Source organism: Martes martes (genome assembly GCF_963455335.1).
Source record: "Martes martes genome assembly, chromosome: 1".
In the NCBI taxonomy this organism is placed as follows: Eukaryota; Metazoa; Chordata; class Mammalia; order Carnivora; family Mustelidae; genus Martes; species Martes martes.
The window spans coordinates 191,269,664-191,288,973 of NC_137888.1; the positions used below are offsets into that span (position 1 = coordinate 191,269,664).

Consider the following 19,310-nt stretch of genomic DNA (forward strand, 5'->3'; position numbering starts at 1 on the left):
TTTCTCTTTCACCTCAACCTCCTTTGTGTAACCGAGCAGACCTGTTCAGGAGGCCTGTCCATCTGTGGCTCAGGCCTGTGGTTGTGGCTTACGTCATCACCACCTGGTGTCAGTGAGTGTCTTAAATGCAGATTTGATCTGTCAGCTCACTCTCCCCATCCACTAGTCCCCATGCCCATGCTTTCTATCTCTGTCACTGAGATGTCCAACATCTTTATAGTTCCTCTAGATTTGACCTTTAAATACCTCTCTAACTTCATCTCCTGCCCCTCTTACATACCCTCCATTCCTGCCTTTGTAGCGTAGTGGATAAAAGTGATGGTTCAGGAGTTAGACAACCTTAATTTCATATTCTGGTTCAAGCATGTTATCTGTGTGTCCTTGGATGAGTTGTTCTCTAGAACTAGCGCCCTGTCTGAATGGGGTATTGACCAGAGTGGATGATGGCAGGAAAGAGCCAGTGTTGGTGCATACCAGGTCAGTAGTTCTTTTAGTGCTTTAGTTCTTTTTTTCTGTGTGGTGGGGACGATAAGACCTACTTCTTTGTGAAGATTAAATGCACTCATTCATGCAGTATTCGTAGACCAGGACTGGCACAGATAAGGATTGAGTAAATGGTGGCTATTACTATCCTTACCATTATGCGTAACTCCTTGGGCAACATGCTCTTCATGCTTCAGGACTTAACTCTGTGTAAAAGCTGTTTTTCCTCCCGGATAACTTTTTATTTCTTGTATAAGACTGCTGACATATTACTTCCTTTAGGAAACCTCAAAAATTTTTTCACTCCTCTTTAGCCAAGACACTGTGTCCATAGTATCTTGTTCATAATTTTATCCCAACACGTAGCCTTCTTTTTTGTCATGTATCTCTGTTATCTTACTTTGCCATTAGGTTGTGAGCTATTTGCTACCAGGAACTAGTTGTTCTATTTTTTTATTTCCAGTATCTTGCATTTCCTAATATTTACTGAACTGGTGAAAATATTAGTTTGTGTGTATATGATAGTGGCTTCTTTAAGAAGGGTCTGTCTAAAGGTATTGGGGCAGTTGATGAAATTAGAGTAGCATCTTTATTATCCTGCAGCTTTTCTGTAAGATTGAAATTATTTCAAAGTAAAGAGTTTACAGAAATACCTGTTTTACCACAGTACGTGCTCCTAAAATTTTTTTAACAGTAGAAGATTACAAGTGAAAATGCTCTGTGTTCCTACTGTTCCACCCCAAGAGATAGCTGTAGTTAGCAGTTAGATGTATAAAACAATTTAAACAAAAATGTGTTGTCAATCCAGAGCCTTGCATTAGATAATCTCCAGATTTGTCTTTCAGTTCTTAGGTCCTCTTACTCTTAGGCAGAGAGAAGGAGGATGGAGAAAGGAGAAGAAAAAGTCTCTTAAGTTTAATGTGCTTATGACACTTTCAAGTGTGTCTCTTGAGGCACTTTCCTGCTGATTAGAGGGTTGTTTAGACAGTAGCCTCTCTGACCCCCAGACAAGAACCACAGCGTGTGCTGTGTAGATTGTTCACAGCTGACCTGCTCCAGAGGCCTGTCCATCTGTGGCTCGGGTCTGTGGTTGTGACACACACTGTCACCACCTGGTGGCGGTGTAAGTTTCTACAGGGCAGAAACAGAATTTTGGGAGTGTCGGAAAAAAACTTATGAGTTGCTTGTAATTCCATTTACTCTTCGAGGGTATAAATATTTGGCACATAGGATTTCAATTTCATGGCTTTGGCACAGAGTTTAAATTACAAGCTAAGTGAAAAAATGGGAAAGTTTTAAGTAATGGTAGATATTAATGAAAGATGAAATACCCATTTTATATAATTTACACACATTTTTTCTGTAATGCTATAATAATCCAGCATTTATTCAGTTTTAAAGTACCAGGAATAAAGCACCAGGAAAATATTATTCGATGTTAAGAAAAATACTTCAGGGGCGCCTGGGTGGTTCAGTCGGTTAAGTTTCCAACTCTTGATTTTGCTTCAGGTCATGAGATCCAGCCTTGCAGTGAGCTTCTGTGCTGGGCGTGAAGCCTGCTGGAGATTCTCTCTCTCCCTCTGCCCCTTCCCCCACATGTATTTGCTCTCTCTTTCTCTCTCTCTCTAGTAAGTAATTTTTTTTTTAAAGAGGAGAACTTTAGCTACAAGATCCCTGACTAAGTAAATAAACAGTGGATTATTAATCTTATAAAATTCCAGTTTTATAACATGTAAATCTTGAATAATTATACAAGTCTTTATGATATTTCCTTTAGGTGAAATTCCTAAGCAGGTTAAAGTGAAAAAATTGAAGAACCTAAAGACTTTGGACTCTAAACCTGGTATTGATTTTTATTATTATATTTTATTATTTTTATTAATTTGTAAATATATACTTATGCAGGTAGTTGGGTCATAACTATTTACCATATTTTCTTTACTTCCTAGGAGTTTATACTTCTTATAAGCCATATTTAAGTAGAGATGAAGAGATCGTAAAACAATTACAGAAGGTAATTCCTTGCTCATATTATTAATTTAAATTTCCTTATGCAGGTAAGCAATATCCAGTTAGGCAGTATGTGCATTATGTATGATATTGTGAAATGAGGTCTTTCTTTTGAATCAAAGCTTCATAAAAACCAGAAGACTAAAGTGGCAACAATCATGGGCTTAAAATGTAGGGCTGCAGCTACCAACTAGTGGCAGTCTTTAAGAAACTTGGGAGTTAAAGTGAAAAAGTCATGAGCTCTTCTGTGAGATAGCTTAGCATCCAACAGGAGATAGTTAGCATTTTTTGGAAAATCTAAATAATACTCATACAGCAAGTGTGAAATAAAGAGAGTTCATTATAAACTGATACTTTTAAGTGTGGGATGAACACATGATGTTTTGCTGTAAGGTTTTTTCCCACAGCATATTGCACAGTGCACTTCAGGTTAAATTACTTCAAGGTGAAGTCCTGGGGTTTTTTTAAATCAAGTAAAAGTATGTATTTACGTATCAGTTGAACTACTATAATTACGCATTGTTTTATATTCCTTTACACAGAATGTAGGTTTTCATTGCTTTTTCTTTTAAGGGTGTACAACAGAAACGTCCTTCTGAGGCTCAAAGTGTTATTCTCCGACGCTATTTTTTGGAACTGACACAAAGCTTCATCATTCCATTAGTAAGTTAACATTGGTATTTGTTGAATTTAATAATTTGTTGAAGGATATATGAGTGTTTTCCCCATTCACAAAAACCTTAAGTTGTATGTTTTGCCTGCTCACGTGTTTGGTGATTAAAAATAGAGCCCTTTGCAGGAGACCTGGATTCTATTCTAATATTAACCGTGTAACTTTGGCAAGTCACTTCCTCTCTCTGACCCTCATTTTCTTTATCTGTAAAATGTGGCTAATTCCACTTTTCCTAAATATCTTTCAGGGTTGCTGTGAATCTTAAATGAGATAATTATGAAATATTACGTAATTATTGCATTTTAGTCTTAACACAGGTTAACCTGGAGCTCCTTTTTGATATTAGTTCCTTTTTTTTTCAAAGCTACTTTTTAAAAAGATTTTATTTATTTATTTATTTATTTGAGAAAGAGAGAGAGAGAGAGCACTAGCAGGGGGGAAGAGAGAATCTCATGCAGACCCTGTGCTAAGTGTGGAGCCTGATGTGGGGCTCAATCTCACAACCCTGAGATCATAACCTGAGCTGAAATCAAGAGTCAGATGCTTAACCAACTGAGCCATCCAGGTGCCCCTCTGATACTATTTTCTTGAGCACAACTTGATATGACATCCATGAGACCAGTAACTCCATGATGACAGGGGCCTTCTCTGTCTTACTCATTATCTTTTCCTCAGTCAGGCATCTGGTAGCACTCGATATTATGGTATAAATGACTGGATGATATGGTTATTCTATGAAATTCAATAGAATAGCATATTAAAATACTAAAAGATGCCTCATAGTATCAGATAGTACCATAATGTGGTCCTAGTCCAGAGACTGCATTGGAGAGAGATTCCATGTAGTTATTAATGTAATCTATCTATAATATCAGATGGGAGCAACCTGGAGTTCTTTGCTATTATATTTTGAGGTGAAATATTCTTTCTTGGTCTATGGATATAATTAATTTTGTTCCACTTAAACCTGTTTGATTTGAAATGAACTTTACTGTAGTGGTTAAGAACATGGGCTGAAGTCAAGTAGACCTGAATTCAAGTTCAGGCTATGTGACCTTGGGCAGCTTACTTAGCTTTTCAAAGCCTCTTTTCCACTAGTAATGGCCGCATGGGATGGTTGCCAGGATTAAAAGAGATCATGCATATAAAATGTTGAGTACATTTTCTGGGACATTCTCACCCAATAGAGTTAATGATTATCACTAGAAATATGCAGTTCCTTGGATTATTTGAGATTTAGTTAAATTCTTATTGAAAATCTGACTTAATTCAATCTGAATTTTGCTATGTCCATTATGGGAAGTGATGCATTGCTGCTGAGCATATGATGAAAAACTTGTAAACCCATTTCTTTTAAGGGGTCTGTTTATATGTTTGAAGACTATCTAGGTAAGAATGCCTAACTTTTGGGCACCTGAGTGGCTCAGTTGGTTGAGCATCCAACTCTTGGTTTTAGCTCGGGTTACAGGACAGGGTCCCACCTTAGGCTCTGTGCTCAGCACAATCTGCTCGGGATTCTCTCTCCCTCTTCTTCTCCCCCACCCCTCCCTTGTGTGCACACACTCATGGTTGCACTCTCAAATAAATAAATAAAATCTTAAAAGGAATGACTAATTTTGATTATTTTATTTTATTTATTTTATTTATTTATTTTTTTGGTTTCAGGAAAGGTATGTGGCAAGCTTGATGCCTTTGCAGAAAAGTATCTCTCCATGGAAGGTATAACTATATTCAGTTAAATTCTTATTTGAGTTCTCTAACTATAATTAACTTCTGTGAGTATATCCATTTTTAATTTTTAAATCAGTATGTCCTAATTTCTAGAGTCCACCCCAGTTAAGACAGTTCCTTCCAGAAGAATTTATGAAAACACTTGAGAAAACAGGACCTCAGCTGACCTCTAGAATAAAAGGCGACTGGATTGGACTTTACCGGTTGGTCTTTTGTTTTCTTCTTTTTCACCCATCCGTAGAGCTGTATTTAAAAACAAAACCAAAAGCTGGACTTAAACTTATACTTCAAAAAAAAATTCAAATAAATAAATAAAAATTCCATTGTTTCACATGGTTTTTCAAGCTATAGGTAGGAAAGGTATTGAGGAGAGGAAGTAAGTCATAATCAAACTTTGCTTTTTTAAAATTTATTTTTATAGGCATTTTCTAAAATCTCCAAATTTTGATGGTTGGTTCAAGACCCGGCGGAAGGAAATGACCCAGAAATTGGAGGCACTCCATTTAGAAGCTCTTTGTGAAGAGGTTAGAAAACAGTGTGTTTATGTCATGATTAACAACTATTGAAAACAAAGATAACATTATCCTTAGAGGTTGGGATATTATACCCATATCCACTACTTTGTAAATAGTAATACCTAACTTTTCTAGATTACGTGCTGTGTGTCAAGGACTGTGTGTCAAGGACTGTAGGTACTTTAGATGGATGATGTCTTTTAATCCTCTCAGCGATTCATTGAAGTAGGTGTATTATAATCTGCATTATGAGATCCCTAAGGATTGTAAGTTAAGTGACTTGCTTCAAATGGCATCACTGCTAAGTAGGTAATGGAGCCAGCATTGAGCTAGAGCCCTGCTTATACTGATCCACAAGAGCTAACAGTGTACATCTCTTCCCCACTTCGAGTTTGGTGGTCTCAAGTTGATAGCTTGAAGTTGGCCACAGTGGAAGTATTATACCACCTTGACAAGTGCTACAAACCAGAAACTTCCTGGAGAACTGGTGGTTAAATATTTACTAGCATACCCCTGGATAGAATCAAGATTAAAATTGGAACGCCTTATCTGATTTTTTCCTGTATTTTGACTGTTTACAATCTCTAATTTGTCACTGGACTATTTTAAATCGATCTGCTTATGAAAATGTAAAGGATAGTCTCATCTTTATTTAGGTTGAGGTGGGCTAGCCTCGAAGTGAACTTTCTAGTCATAAACTCCCAGTGACTGTGGTTGTGAGAGAGGGAATGCAATGAAGGCAACCACAAATAAGCCGAGGAAGAGCTTGTTTGTAGAAGTGAAAGTTTACATCCAGTAATAGATTGATGTTCACAGTTATCTTAATTTGTTAGTTAACGTTCCTTGTAAATTAAAGTACTTACTGCTTAGTAGGAATGGGGGCTAGTATTATACTTGGAGTTGCAATTTTTTCATTGATCTAAAAGGGCTACCTCAGGAAGGAGTTTCTTACATTTTATTTTATTTCCAACTATTAGACAATTGTTCTAGCTAATGTCAAAAATTATCTAATTAGACAAACCATAAGAGACTCTTAATCTCACAAAACAAACTGAGGGTTGCCGGGGGAGGGGAGTATGGAGAGGGTGATTGAGTTATGGACATTGGCAAGGGTATGTGCTATGGTGAGTGCTGTGAAGTGTGTAAGCCTGACGATTCACAGACCTGTACCACTGGGGCTGGTAATATATGTTAATTAAAAAAATTTTTAATAAAAAAATATTTAGTTATTGTTATTAGAATAGCATATGGAGAATTATTCTTGTACTGAATTGCTGTATCTGAGTTACATACTCTGTTCTCCTTTTCCTTCCTATCTTTCCTGCTCAGTAGCCTTGCCTGTTAAAATAGAGCAGTTTAAAAAGTATTTTGAATATTTACTGATTTGGGATTTGTTTATTCTTGTAGGACTTACTTCTCTGGACCCAGAAACACACAGAAGTAGAAACAGTAGACCTTGTACTGAAGCTAAAAAATAAGCTGGTATGTAGCCAAAACAGCAAAGATCGATGAAGATCGTTTCCTCACATTTGAGATTCATGATGTGTTGCTGAACTAGCTTTTTAAATGAAAACACTTAAGATTGGTCAATTGATGGTAGATCTGACTGAAAATACTTGGTCACTCGGGCAGATCACAGTGATGCCGTATTATCACTAGCCATCAGGGAGATTCAAATTAAAGCCACATTGAGATACCACCTTACACCAATTAGAATGGCCAAAATTAGCAAGACAGGAAACAATGTGTGTTGGAGAGGATGTGGAGAAAGGGGAACCCTCTTACACTGTTGGTGGGAATGCAAGTTGGTGCAGCCACTTTGGAGAACAGTGTGGAGATTCCTCAAGAAATTAAAAATAGAGCTTCCCTATGACCCTGCAATTGCACTACTGGGTATTTACCCCAAAGATACAGATGTAGTGAAAAGAAGGGCCATCTGTATCCCAATGTTTATAGCAGCAATGGCCACAGTCGCCAAACTGTGGAAAGAACCAAGATGCCCTTCAGTGGATGAATGGATAAAGAAGATGTGGTCCATATACACTATGGAGTATTATGCCTCCATCAGAAAGGATGAATACCCAACTTTTGTAGCAACATGGACGGGACTGGAAGAGATTGTGCTGAGTGAAATAAGTCAAGCAGAGAGAGTCAAGAATCATATGGTTTCGCTTATTTGTGGAGCATAACAAACAATATGGAGGACAGGGGTAGATGGAGTGGAGAGGGGAGTTGGGGGAAATTGGAGGGGGAGGTGAACCATGAGGGACTGTGGACTCTGAAAAACAACCTGAGGGTTTTGAAGGGGCGGGGGGTGGGAGGTTGGGGGAACCAGGTGGTGGGTATTAGGGAGGGCACAGATTGCATGGAACACTGGGTGTGGTGAAAAAACAATGAATACTGTTACGCTGAAAAGAAATAAAAAAATTTAAAAAAAAAAGTATTTACAAGGAGTCCAAAGAGCTCTACAAAAAACACTGTCAGTTATATTTAATACCACATGGTATCTGTGGGTATTAGCTCTTAATTTACATAGAAGTCTTTTATTGAGCTCAGCAATATATTGTTTAAATGGCATGTTCATTGCTTTTTTACAGTTCCTCCAAATTCTAGTGTAAGTTTGAATTTTCCAAATCATTAGACCATTAAAAGTGTTCATTTAGAGAATATAATGCATTAGTACAGACCCAGAGGGTAATTTAAACGCTTCCAAATGTTCCTTCTGTAGTTGCAGGCTGATCGAGAGCATTTACCTGTGAAACCTGACACTGTGGAAAAGTTACGGACACACATAGATGCAATTATCTTAGCATTGCCAGAGGACCTACAAGGCATACTGCTCAAAACGGGCATGACATGACATTTGCCAGAATTTTCCAGCAAAAAAGGATTGTGCACCATGAAGCATACTGACATTTCAACCCAACGCACAAAGGAGATGTCTCAACCTGGAAAATAGCCGTGAATGCTAGCTACAGGGTGGAAAGACTATACTGACTAAACAGACCTTTTTAGTGCATTATTTTTAAAAATGGATATCTGTGGTGGTTCCACTTTAATACTGAAACACTGAAAGGCATTTCTATATTTTTAATCATGTTCTAAAGTGCTCTTATGGGAGACCTGTGGAGCCATCAGTATAAGTGATTCCAAACTGCAGTGCTGGCATTGCAGATATTTTTTTTAAATTGGTGCTGCTTTGCCCAATCATGTAGAAAACTCAGGGGGATATAAAAAGAACATTCACACTGGCTGTCTTCTTAAGAAGAAGGAAAAGACTGATCTGTCCGACTGTAGTTAGAAGTAATTAATGCTTTTGTCGTGCCTTCTGTTGTCCTATATGTTTCACAAAGCTCAGCTGCTAGTCTTGAAACTTTTTCTTAACTTGATTATGATACCTAATTTTATAAGGCATTCTTTTGAGTAATCACTGCTTAAAGATACATTTCTTGCCTCCATCATGTTTATTAGTAGTGCCCTGGTGCAGTTTTTTTGGTGTTTTTTTTTTCCCCCCAGTCGTCCTGTAGGTTTCATTTCATTACAATCTGTATCGTTTCAAGTGTAATCTTACCAGTTTCTCCAAAGGCAAGAAAGCATCTAATATTAATTATGGAAGAATTTATTTCTTCTTACCATTTACTAGTTGAACCTGTTTAAGTTAATTAGCTTGGATGTTTTTTAGAGACATTCTAATTGTAAATCTCATAATCAGCTGTTTCTTAAACTGAATTATTCTCATTTCAAAGGCATTCATAAACGTTTTATGCTATAGTCATGTAAGTGATTACGAGATTAGTTTTCAGCATTATTTGTTTGATAGGACTTTTTTCCCCCCAGATTAATTTTTTTCAGAACACTTTCCCTACTGTTGTTAGAAATGGGGACTTTTGCCTAAATCACTGTTATATCTCGTTTTTTGTTGTTGTTTTTGTTGTTTTGTTTAAACAATACTACCTTGCCAAAAATAGAAGATTGTGGTTGGGTAGAATAAGGTTGCTTGGTTTGTGTTTGAATAGGAGTGTCCTCCAGAAGCCACTATTTAAAATAGCCACACATGACATAGCACATATGTAAATAGCTGTGTCTTGAATTGCCCTCTCAAGCAACCAAATTTAGTTGTATGTGTTTGTAAGAGAAATGGCTTCAGAAGCTGTCTCTTGTTTCCTGTTAATGCAACTCTTAAGGGCACTCCTGACCCAGAAAGCCTCTTTGTGTTTGTAACTGTGGTCTTATACCTAAATGTGCCCTTTTCTCATGGATATAGTCTCTTGAAGCATACCTCAAAGTCATAGAGAGAATATGGCATTTGAAAGAAATCGTTTGCCTTGGATCATATGAATTATTTTGTGAAACAACACTGTCCTTATGGAAAAGGGGCAACTACTTTTATATGCTAAAGTATTTCATATCTTTCTGGGAAACCTTATTTAGGTATAAATGATCATCTTATTATTTTTCAAAAAGGGGTATTTTAATAATACATTTATATGCAGTTTGTGACCAGAATTTGAAAGTTGTTAGTGTCATATCAAGGATCTTTTAAATTATACCACTATAGGATACATCATTTCAAGTTTATTTTGCACAGCTAAAGAGTAGCAAAAGATGCCAAGTAGCATAATAACAGTATCTTCATATTTACTGTGTTTAACTAAAACCTAACACGTGTTGAAAACCATATCATATTTACCTGGTTTATCTATTAATTTCAAATTATGTACTTGTAAAATTAACTTAAAATTGCATTGGGAATCTGAGAAAGACTGGTAACAATTTTTTGTATGATTTTCAGTGTTGTCCTTTTTTTTTTTTTTTTTTGAGGAGACATTGTTAAGATCTAAAACCTGCCGTTTAATGTTTATCTCCACCAGCATCAGTGGGAATCACTGCTTTCAGTGATGTAATGCCTAGTGCCTTCTGTTTTCATGAAAAAGAGGTTTTATGAAGGCATTTATGGTCATTACTGAAAAAGAATTAAAGGCCTTGGATGTTAAAGCACTTGGATGTCTTGTGTTGTTTCTCAGTAAGTTTGGAGTGCTTGAGAAAATGCATAATAAATGAAACTTGTGCATAATGAGATTCCTTTTACTTCCAACTTATTTTTAAAAATTCAAATGAAAACCTTCTTCTGTTTACTATGAACAAGTGAACAGTAGTCTGGTATAATAACGGATCAATGAAGTGATTTCATATCCTTGTTGGCAGTGTGTTGATTTTATGAAATGTTCTGATGAAAAAATTTTAGCTTAATAGGTAGGGAGCTATTGTTGGATTCTCCCTTATGTACTACTTTTTTTTTTTTTTACCTTTTATTAAAATCTCAAATTACTTTTATTTCTTCATCTCCCTTTTTTAAAGTATATGATACTATCCTTTGGATAGTATCCTTTGGATTTTAATTTGTTGATAATTTATTGGCTATTACTGCCTTTTGAAGTTACTGGGTAATATCCTTAAAAGTGTAAAAATATTTCAGTACATTTAAGAAAGATTCTGTTAAAATCTCTCCTTTTGTTTTCATATGCTCACAACTTAATTCGTTATTCTTTTTAGAACAAAACAATAAGTAGTCTTTATTACATTGTTATGATACAGTTCAATATGCCATGCAATGTAGCTACATATATGACTTCATCCTTACAATATTCCTATTATGAGGCATGCACCTTTTTTAAATTTTTATTTATTTATTTATTTATTTTTTTGAGAGAGCACACACACAAGCGGGGCTAGAGACACAAAGGGAAAGGGAGAGAGAGAATCTTAAGCAGACTCCATGTAAAGCCTGATGTGGGGCTCAATCTCACGACCCTGAGATCATGACCTGAGCTGAAATCAAGAGTTGGATGCTTAGCCAGCTAGGCCACCCAGATGGCCAGGCATGCACTTTTCCATTCATATTTCACAGATAAGAAAACTGAGAACAGAATGGTTAAAAATCTTGACTAATGTTACATGACTGGTAAGGGTAGAGCAGGACTTGAACAATTGTCATAACATCCTGCTTTGAGCTATATATTTTGTATTTATATTTTTCTAAGTAATTATAACTTTCATTTAAAAATATGTGTTTGTATCAAAATAACACATGCATGAGTTGAAGCAACAAGAAGTAGAAAACGGTCTAATATAACAAGCAAAAATAATTTCAAATGCTATCTTTCAACACCAAACTGTATACTCCAAAGATGAAGTTTTTAACTCTTCCTATTTTAGTTCATTCTAATAATTCTGAACATATATTTATATCTCACTTCCTTGATCTACCAATTTTAGTATCTGTTAATGGTGTTTTAACTGATACTACTGGGTATATTTCATTTTGTTTTTATTTAAATTCAATTAATTAACATATAATCTATTATTAGTTTCAGAAATACAGATCAGTGATTCATCAGTTTTATATAATATCCAGTGTTCATTACATCACATGCCCTCCTTAATGCCCATCACCCAGTTACCTCATCCCCCCAGCTACCCTCAGATTGTTTCCTATAATTTAGAGTCTCTTAAGGTTTGTCTCCCTCTCTGATTTTGTCTTGTTTTATTTTTTCCTCTTTTCCCCATGTTCCTGTTTTGTTTTTTAAATTCCACATATGAAGGGCGCCTGGGTGGCTCAGAGGGTTAAGCCTCTGCCTTCGGCTCAGGTCATGATCCCGGGGTCCTGGAATTGAGCCCCGCATCGGGCTCTGTGCTCAGCAGGGAGCCTGCTTCCCTCTCTCTCTGCCTGCCTCTCTGCCTTCTTGTTATCTCTGTCTGTCAAATAAATAAATAAAATAAAATCTTAAACTCCACATATGAGTAAGATCATGTGATAATTGTCTTTCTCTGATTGACTTATTGTCTTTCTCTGATTGACTTATTTCACTTAGCATAATACCCTCTACTTCCATCCATGTCATTCCAAATGGCAAGATTTCTTTTTTTTATGGCTGAGTAGTATTCCATTATGTATATATACCACATCTTCTTTATCCATTCATCTGTTGATGGACATCTAAGCTCTTCCCATAGTCTGGCTATTGTGGACATTGCTGCTATAAACATTGGGGTGTATGTACCCCTTCAGATCACTACATTTGTATCTTTGGGGGAAATACCCTGTAGTGCAATTGCTGGGTCATAGGGTAGCTCTATTTTCAACTTTTTGAGAAAACTCCATACTGTTTTCCAGAGTGGCTGCACCAGCTTGCATTCCCACCAACAGTGTAGGAGGGTGCCCCTTTCTCTGTATCCTCGCCAGCATCTGTTGTTTCCTGACTTGTTAATTTTAGCCATTCTGACTGGTATGAGGTGGTATCTCATTGTGGTTTTGATTTGGATTTCCCCGATGCCGAGTGATGTGGAGCACTTTTGCATGTCTCTGTTGGCCATTTGGATGTTTTCCTTGCAGAAATGTCTGTTCGTGTCCTCTGCCCATTTCTTGATTGGATTATTTGGGGGGGGGGGTGTTGAGTTTGATAAGTTCTTTATAGATTTTGGATACTAGCCCTTTATCTGATAAGACATTTGCAGATATCTTCTCTCATTCTGTCTGTTGTCTTTTGGTTTTGTCACCTATTTCCTTTGCTGTGCTTTGTTTTTATACCCCTGCATTTTACAGGCTTCCTTCTTTTAGCATAACTTGGGGAAAATTTTAATTACTAACTTCCTAATATTAGTCCTCTAAAAGCAGCTGAAGAAGATAAAAAACTTTTTTGATTATGGATAAATATTTAAATAACAAAATGTGCTAAGTCATATTAATGACTAAATTATCATTAACAATTTGATATCCTTCCATATATTGAAGATATATTACTTACATGCCATCTGCAACTTGATTGAATTGTGGTGTTTATAATTATACCAATATAAATTAGCACTTATTAATAAAATAGAGCTCCTAGAGTTTTTTTTCAATTACATTTCCCAGTTTGTTTGAAATAGATAAAGCATGGCAGGAGAATTCTACTTCTGTTACTTCTATACTTTCGAATACCAGCCTTTCTCTGTTACCCACTACTTGAATGCTATGCTGTGCCTTTCTTCGAATTAAGATTACCATTGTCAGGGGCGCCTGGATGGCTCATTTGGGTCAGGCATCCAACTCTTGATCTCAGCTTAGGTCTTGATCTTAGGGTTGTGAGTTCAAGCCCCGTGTTGGGTGCTGAATATGGAGCCTACTTTAAATATATATATATATATATATATATATATATATATATATATATAGTGGGCGCCTGGGTGGCTCAGTGGGTTAAGCCTCTCCCTTCGGCTCAGGTCATGATCCCAGGGTCTTGGGATCGAGGCCTGCATCGGGCTGTCTGCTCAGCAAGGTGCGTGCTTCCTTCTCTCTCTCTGCCTGCCTCTCTGTCTACTTGTGATCTTTCTGTCAAATGGATAAATAAGATCTTTAAAAAAGTTATTGTTGTCTAATAATCATAGGTCTCATTCTATTTTACTGACTTTACCACTAGGCTTAGGTTCTTCTGTTTCTTTTTGCCTCCCCATTTTCTTTGTCATCCTATCATCATTTCTGTTTAGCCAATTAGAAAGTTAAACTTCATGGATCCTTTATTTTTTTCCTGTTCATGTTTTCCATACTAACCAGTATAAATACATTGTACCATAAATTACTTGCAGAATTACTTTCAAAAATAGTAACTTTATATTCCAGAATTGTTATAACTTGCCATTAAGTGAATAGATTTTTAGACTTTTAAGAGGAAACTATTGAAATGATTGATTATGATCTAATGAAGTGGGTAAATATTTTTATAGCCAGAGGCTCTGGTGGTAGAACCCAACAATTTGTGTTCTTAAAAAACAGCTTTATTGAAGTATAATTGACAATTAACTGAAGGCATTGAAAGTGTACAATTTGTTAAGTTTTGGCATTTGAATATACTCATAAGAGGCACTTGAATGGCTCAGTGGGTTAAGTGTCTGCTTTCTGCTTAGGTCATGATCCCAGAGTCCTGGGATTGAGCCCCACATCGGGCTCCCTGCTCAGCGGGGAGTCTGTTTCTCCCTCTGCCCCTCACCCTGCTTGTGCTCTCTCTCTCAGATAAATAAAAATTAAATCTTTAAAAAAATTTTTTAAAAAAGTGAGTATGCCCATAAAACCATCACCATAATCAAGATAGGAACATATCCATCACCCTCCAAACTTCCCTTATGCTCCTTTGCATTCCTTCCTGCCTTCCTTCTCAAATAATCACTGACCTGTTTTCTATCACTATTGATTAATTTGTATTTTCTAGAGTTTTATATAAGTGGAATTATATAGAATGTACTCTTTAAAAATCTTTTTTTGTCTTTTCTTAATATGGTATTTATTTGTCCTCTCTCGGCCAAAACCTGAGCCAACCACTTTCTCCAGCCTGCCTAGCGATATAGAGGAAAAAGAATATACAGAGCAGATGAGACATAGGAGAAAGAGCCGTGAGTGGTGGAGAGGGCTCCTTAACATGGTGAAGAGGATAGGAAAGACTACCATCAGGCAAAAGAGCCCCATGGAGTCTGAGAGGGAAAAGCCCAGAATGGCACAGGAGAAGAGCTGTTGCCTCAAAAAGAAGTTCCTGGCATAACCAGTGATGAGGCTCCCAAACACAGTCCCAAGCCCAGCCCCAAAGCCAGCCATCCCACTGTGACAGGCGCAGCCCTAATGAATGCAGCTACTGTTCAAAATAGCACTGGCTTGGAAGTCACAGCTAGGGATAAGTGAGGCTGCCCAGCTCCTGAGGCTCTCATGTTTGTTTTAGCACTGGTGCAAAAAGTGGTCAGCTCGGCAGCCGAGAGTTGCTCCTGACTAGTGAGGGCATGGAGACAGATTTGGTACACATGTACATTTTCAGGGAGAGAGGGGCAGTGTAGAAAGGGGTCTAACTTCTTTCACTCAGCGTGTTTTGAGATTCATTAGTGTTATATGTATCAAAAGCTCATTACTTTTATTGCCGAGGAGTATTCTATTATATGGCTATAACAAAAATGTCTTATCCACTCACTTGTGGATGGATATTTGGATCATTTCTAGTTTTTTGGCTATTCCAAATAAAGCTGCTATGAACACTCATGTACAAGTATTTGTATAGATGTATATATCCTTTCCTGTGGGGCAAATACCTAGGAATTATATGAATAGGATTGCTGGATCATATGGTAGGTGAATGTTTAACTTAAGAAACTGCCAAACTGGGGCGCCTGGGTGGCTCAGTGGATTAAAGCCTCTGCCTTCGGCTCAGGTCATGATCTCAGGGTCCTGGGATCGAGCCCCACATCGGGATCTCCACTCGGTGGGGAGCCTGCTTCTCCCTCTCTCTCTGCCTGCCTCTCTGCCCACTTGTGATCTCTGTCTGTCAAATAAATAAATAAAATATTAAAAAAAAAAGAAACTGCCAAACTTTTCCAAAGTGGTTATATTAATTTGTTTCCACCAGCTGTGTATGAGTTCCATTTTCTGCACATCCTATGCAGCACTTGGTATGGTCAGCCTTTTCAATTTTAGCCATTCTAATAGGTTTGTATTATTATCTCACTGGGATTTTAATTTGCGTTTCCCTAATGACCTGTGACATTGCACATCTTTTCTTATGTTTATTACTTATAGTTTTTTTGTTTGTTTTGCTTCTGGGTTTTTTTGGTAAAGTGTCTGCTAAAATCTTTTGCTCATTTCAAAAACTGAGTTGTTTAAGGGGCACCTAGGTAGCTCAGTTGGTTAAGCATCTGACTTTGGTTTAGGTCACAATCCTAGGGGCCTGGGCTCAAGCCCTGCGTCCAGCTCTGCACTCAGCAGGCAATCTGCTTGAGATTCTTTCTCTCTCTCTCTCTTTCTCCCTCTGCCCTTCGCCCTACTGTTATGTTTAGTTAGCCACTGTTTTTATATTGTTAGTTTTTGATGTAGTGTTCAGTGATTCATTAGTTGCATATAATACCCAGTGCTCATCACATGTGCCTTCCCTAATACCCATCTTGATACGAGTTCTTTTTCAGATATATGATTTGCAAACATTTTCCCCCAGTCTGTGGCTTGTCTTCTCATTTTCATAACAGCGTCTTTTGAAGAAGCAGAAGTTTATGAATTTCTATGCAAATTCTTCCTGGGACTTTGACTGGAATTGTGTTAAATCTGTAGATAAATTGAGGGAGAAGTGACATCTTAGTTATGTTGCCCCAGGATCCATGAACAAAATATATCTCTCCATTATTTTTATCTTTAATTTCTCCCAGCAATATTTTGTGGTTTTCAGGGTACAAATGTTTCACATATTCTGTCAGATTTATCCCTAAGCCTGTCTTATTTTTGATGTTATAAATTATATTATTTTTAAAATTCAATTTTCAGGGGTGCCTGGGTGGCTCCATGGGTTAAGCCTCTGCCTTCAGCTCTGGTCATGATGTCAGGGTCCTGGGATCAAGCCCCATATCAGGCTCTCTGCTCAGCAGGGAGCCTGATTCCCCCGCTCCACCTCACTTTCTCTGCCTGCCTCTCTGCCTGCTTGTGATCTCTGTCTGTCAAATAAATAAAATCTTTAAAAAAAAAATAAAATTCAATTTTCAGTTTTCCATTCAAAATTTAATTCAAAATACTGTTAGTTGACTTTTGTATACTGGTATTGTATCCCACAACCTTAAAAAACCTCATTTACTTGTCCTAGTAACTTTTTTTTTAGAGTCCATTGTATTTTTTATCTAGAAGATTATACTATCTCTGAACAAAGACTACTTTTTTCTAGTAGATGGCTTTTACTTATATTTCTTGCCTGGTTGCACTGGCTAGAATCTCCAATACAATGTTGAATAGCGCTGGTGAGAGTGGAAATCTGTCTTGTTCCTGATCTTAAAAGAAAGCATTCAGGCTTTTATAATTAAGTATAATATTAGTGGTAGGTTTTCCTGTAGATATCCTTTATCAGGTCAATGAAGTCTTCTATTCTTAGTTTGCTGAGAGGTTTTTGGTTTTGTTTTGTTTTGTTTGGTTGTTGTTTTGTTTTGTTTAGATCAGGAATACAGCTTTGGATTTTGTTAAATGCTTTTCCTGGATCTATTGAGATGATCATATGGTTTTCCTTTCTGAGTTTGTGAATATGATTGGTATGTGAACATTGACTGACTTTTGAATTCTAGACGAACTGTATTCCTAGGATTAACGCACTTGGTCTTGATGTGTTATCCTTTTAATACAGTTTTGGATTTGACTTGCTAAAATTTTGCTTAGAATTTTCGTTCCTGGGACTGGGTGGCTGGCACTCTACTGGGTGCCTCGCCTTGCTACCTGGTCTGGCCATTCCTTGAGGGCACCTTAATCCCCCTCCCAGGGATGGTACCCCCAAGGATGAGTCTGTCCCCCACCACACTGACCCTCGGCCCCTGCCACCACAGCCACCTCAGAGCCACGCCTACCTTGACAAGCTGGTAGGAAGTGGCTGCCCCACACACACCCCTGCTCCACCTAGCACCCTGGGGAAGCAGGAGAAGGCAGATCTGCAGATGAAGAGCCCAGAAAAGAAGCAAAGGAGGTCAAATACTCAGGGCCCTGCATACTCCTATATGACGGAGTTCGCACCATGCGTGACTCCCATGGTGGATCACCTGGTTGCATCCAATCCTTTTGAGGATAACTTTCAGAGCCCCTAAGGTAGGGGGCACAGACCCACCCCCTTCTTTGGCAGCCCTGTCCCCTTTGGAAGCTTCTGTGTACAGGGAGCGTGGCAGGCCAGCTACTCCCAGGCTGTGGTTTTGGGAGTGGAGGATGTCCCCAGCCTCTTCATTGACAAATCTCCCTTTCCCTCACAACCCTATGGGCCCTAATTTCAACATAAACACCACCCCCCACCCAGGGCCCTGGCTACTCACCCCCAGGCAACATGAACTCTCCTAGCCAACCCCTCAACCAGCCTCTGGGTCAAAACTTCAGCTCTCCTGGTGGGCAGATGATGCCAGGCCCACTCAGGGGATTTGGCCCCATGATCTCACCCACCATGGGACAAACTCCCAGAGGGGAGCTGCTCCCCTCTTTCTCTCCCCCAACACTTTGTGCAGCCAGGAGCTTTTTATCTCCTCCAGAGACCTGGTCAAGGGCTCCCCTGCCTGCCTCCCAATACAAGTTCCTCCTTGGTCCAGACCTTGGCTTTCCTGGCCCTGGTTAGGATTGGGGGAAAGCCCTTGAATCCACCTGCCCTCAGTGCTTTTCCCCAGGAACCTCACTCAGGCTCCCCAGCTGCTGCTCTTAATGGGAATCAGCCCAGTTTCCCCCACAAACAGCATTTCGGGGGAACTCTAGAACCCAACAGCCTGGCACCGCCCTCCCCAGCAAGGCAGGTGAGTGCTCAGGGCCTCGCCTCCCCCAGGCCTGGTACACCCGTGTGGTGCCTGCTGCAGTGAGGTGAGTGATGGCCAGCATACCATTCTGTGTGAGGCCTCCTGCAAGAAGTGGCTCCACCACGAATGCACAGGTGTGACAGAGCATGTATGGGTTGCTGACCCCCAAGGTCTCCACCATCTGGTCTTGTGATCTCTGCCTCAGGACAAGCAGATTCAGTCTGTACATCCGTGTTGGTGTGGCGCAGCTGGTGGCTGCTAACAATGGGTGACACTGGCGAGGGTGATGGTTTCCAAGTCTAGTTCTTGGTCCTTGTTTCCACTGGCTACCCATCCCCATGGGGCAGAAACACAGTGGCTCCTGGGGGCAGAGAAAGAACTGAGGGGGGCATGCAAAAGAACCTGGATTGCTCACTCTTCTGGAAACTTATTCATATGTATTGCAATCTACAGAGATCCAGGACGCCAAAGCTGAGCCAAGCATTGTGGTGGCTATAGTCTCTGAAGGCCTATGGCAATGACTGCCAGAGAACAGAGACTGGAGGAAGATCTGGGGGCAGGGGTCTCCTCTGTGCCAATGATGGACACCCCAGGAC

The 19,310-nt window shown here is 38.7% G+C and overlaps 1 protein-coding gene and 1 pseudogene across 3 annotated transcripts in view; both read left to right on the top strand.

Annotated features, from left to right (window-relative positions):
* Positions 1–10,409, top strand: part of DENND6A (DENN domain containing 6A) — a 61,680-nt gene extending 51,271 nt beyond the window's left edge. For both annotated transcript variants that reach the window (XM_080799791.1, XM_080799790.1), the window contains 8 exons: positions 2,261–2,326; positions 2,433–2,497; positions 3,067–3,156; positions 4,832–4,885; positions 4,991–5,100; positions 5,319–5,421; positions 6,820–6,894; positions 8,141–10,409. In XM_080799791.1, coding sequence (XP_080655917.1) covers positions 2,261–2,326; positions 2,433–2,497; positions 3,067–3,156; positions 4,832–4,885; positions 4,991–5,100; positions 5,319–5,421; positions 6,820–6,894; positions 8,141–8,272 — 695 coding nt within the window. In that variant the 3' untranslated portion in view covers positions 8,273–10,409. The remainder of the gene's footprint in view (positions 1–2,260; positions 2,327–2,432; positions 2,498–3,066; positions 3,157–4,831; positions 4,886–4,990; positions 5,101–5,318; positions 5,422–6,819; positions 6,895–8,140) is intronic.
* Positions 10,410–17,841: 7,432 nt separating this feature from the next.
* On the top strand, positions 17,842–18,986 carry LOC308347619 (pygopus homolog 2-like; annotated as a pseudogene). The gene has a single exon. The product of its transcript is annotated as a pygopus homolog 2-like (transcript).
* The last annotated feature ends 324 nt before the right edge of the window (positions 18,987–19,310 follow it).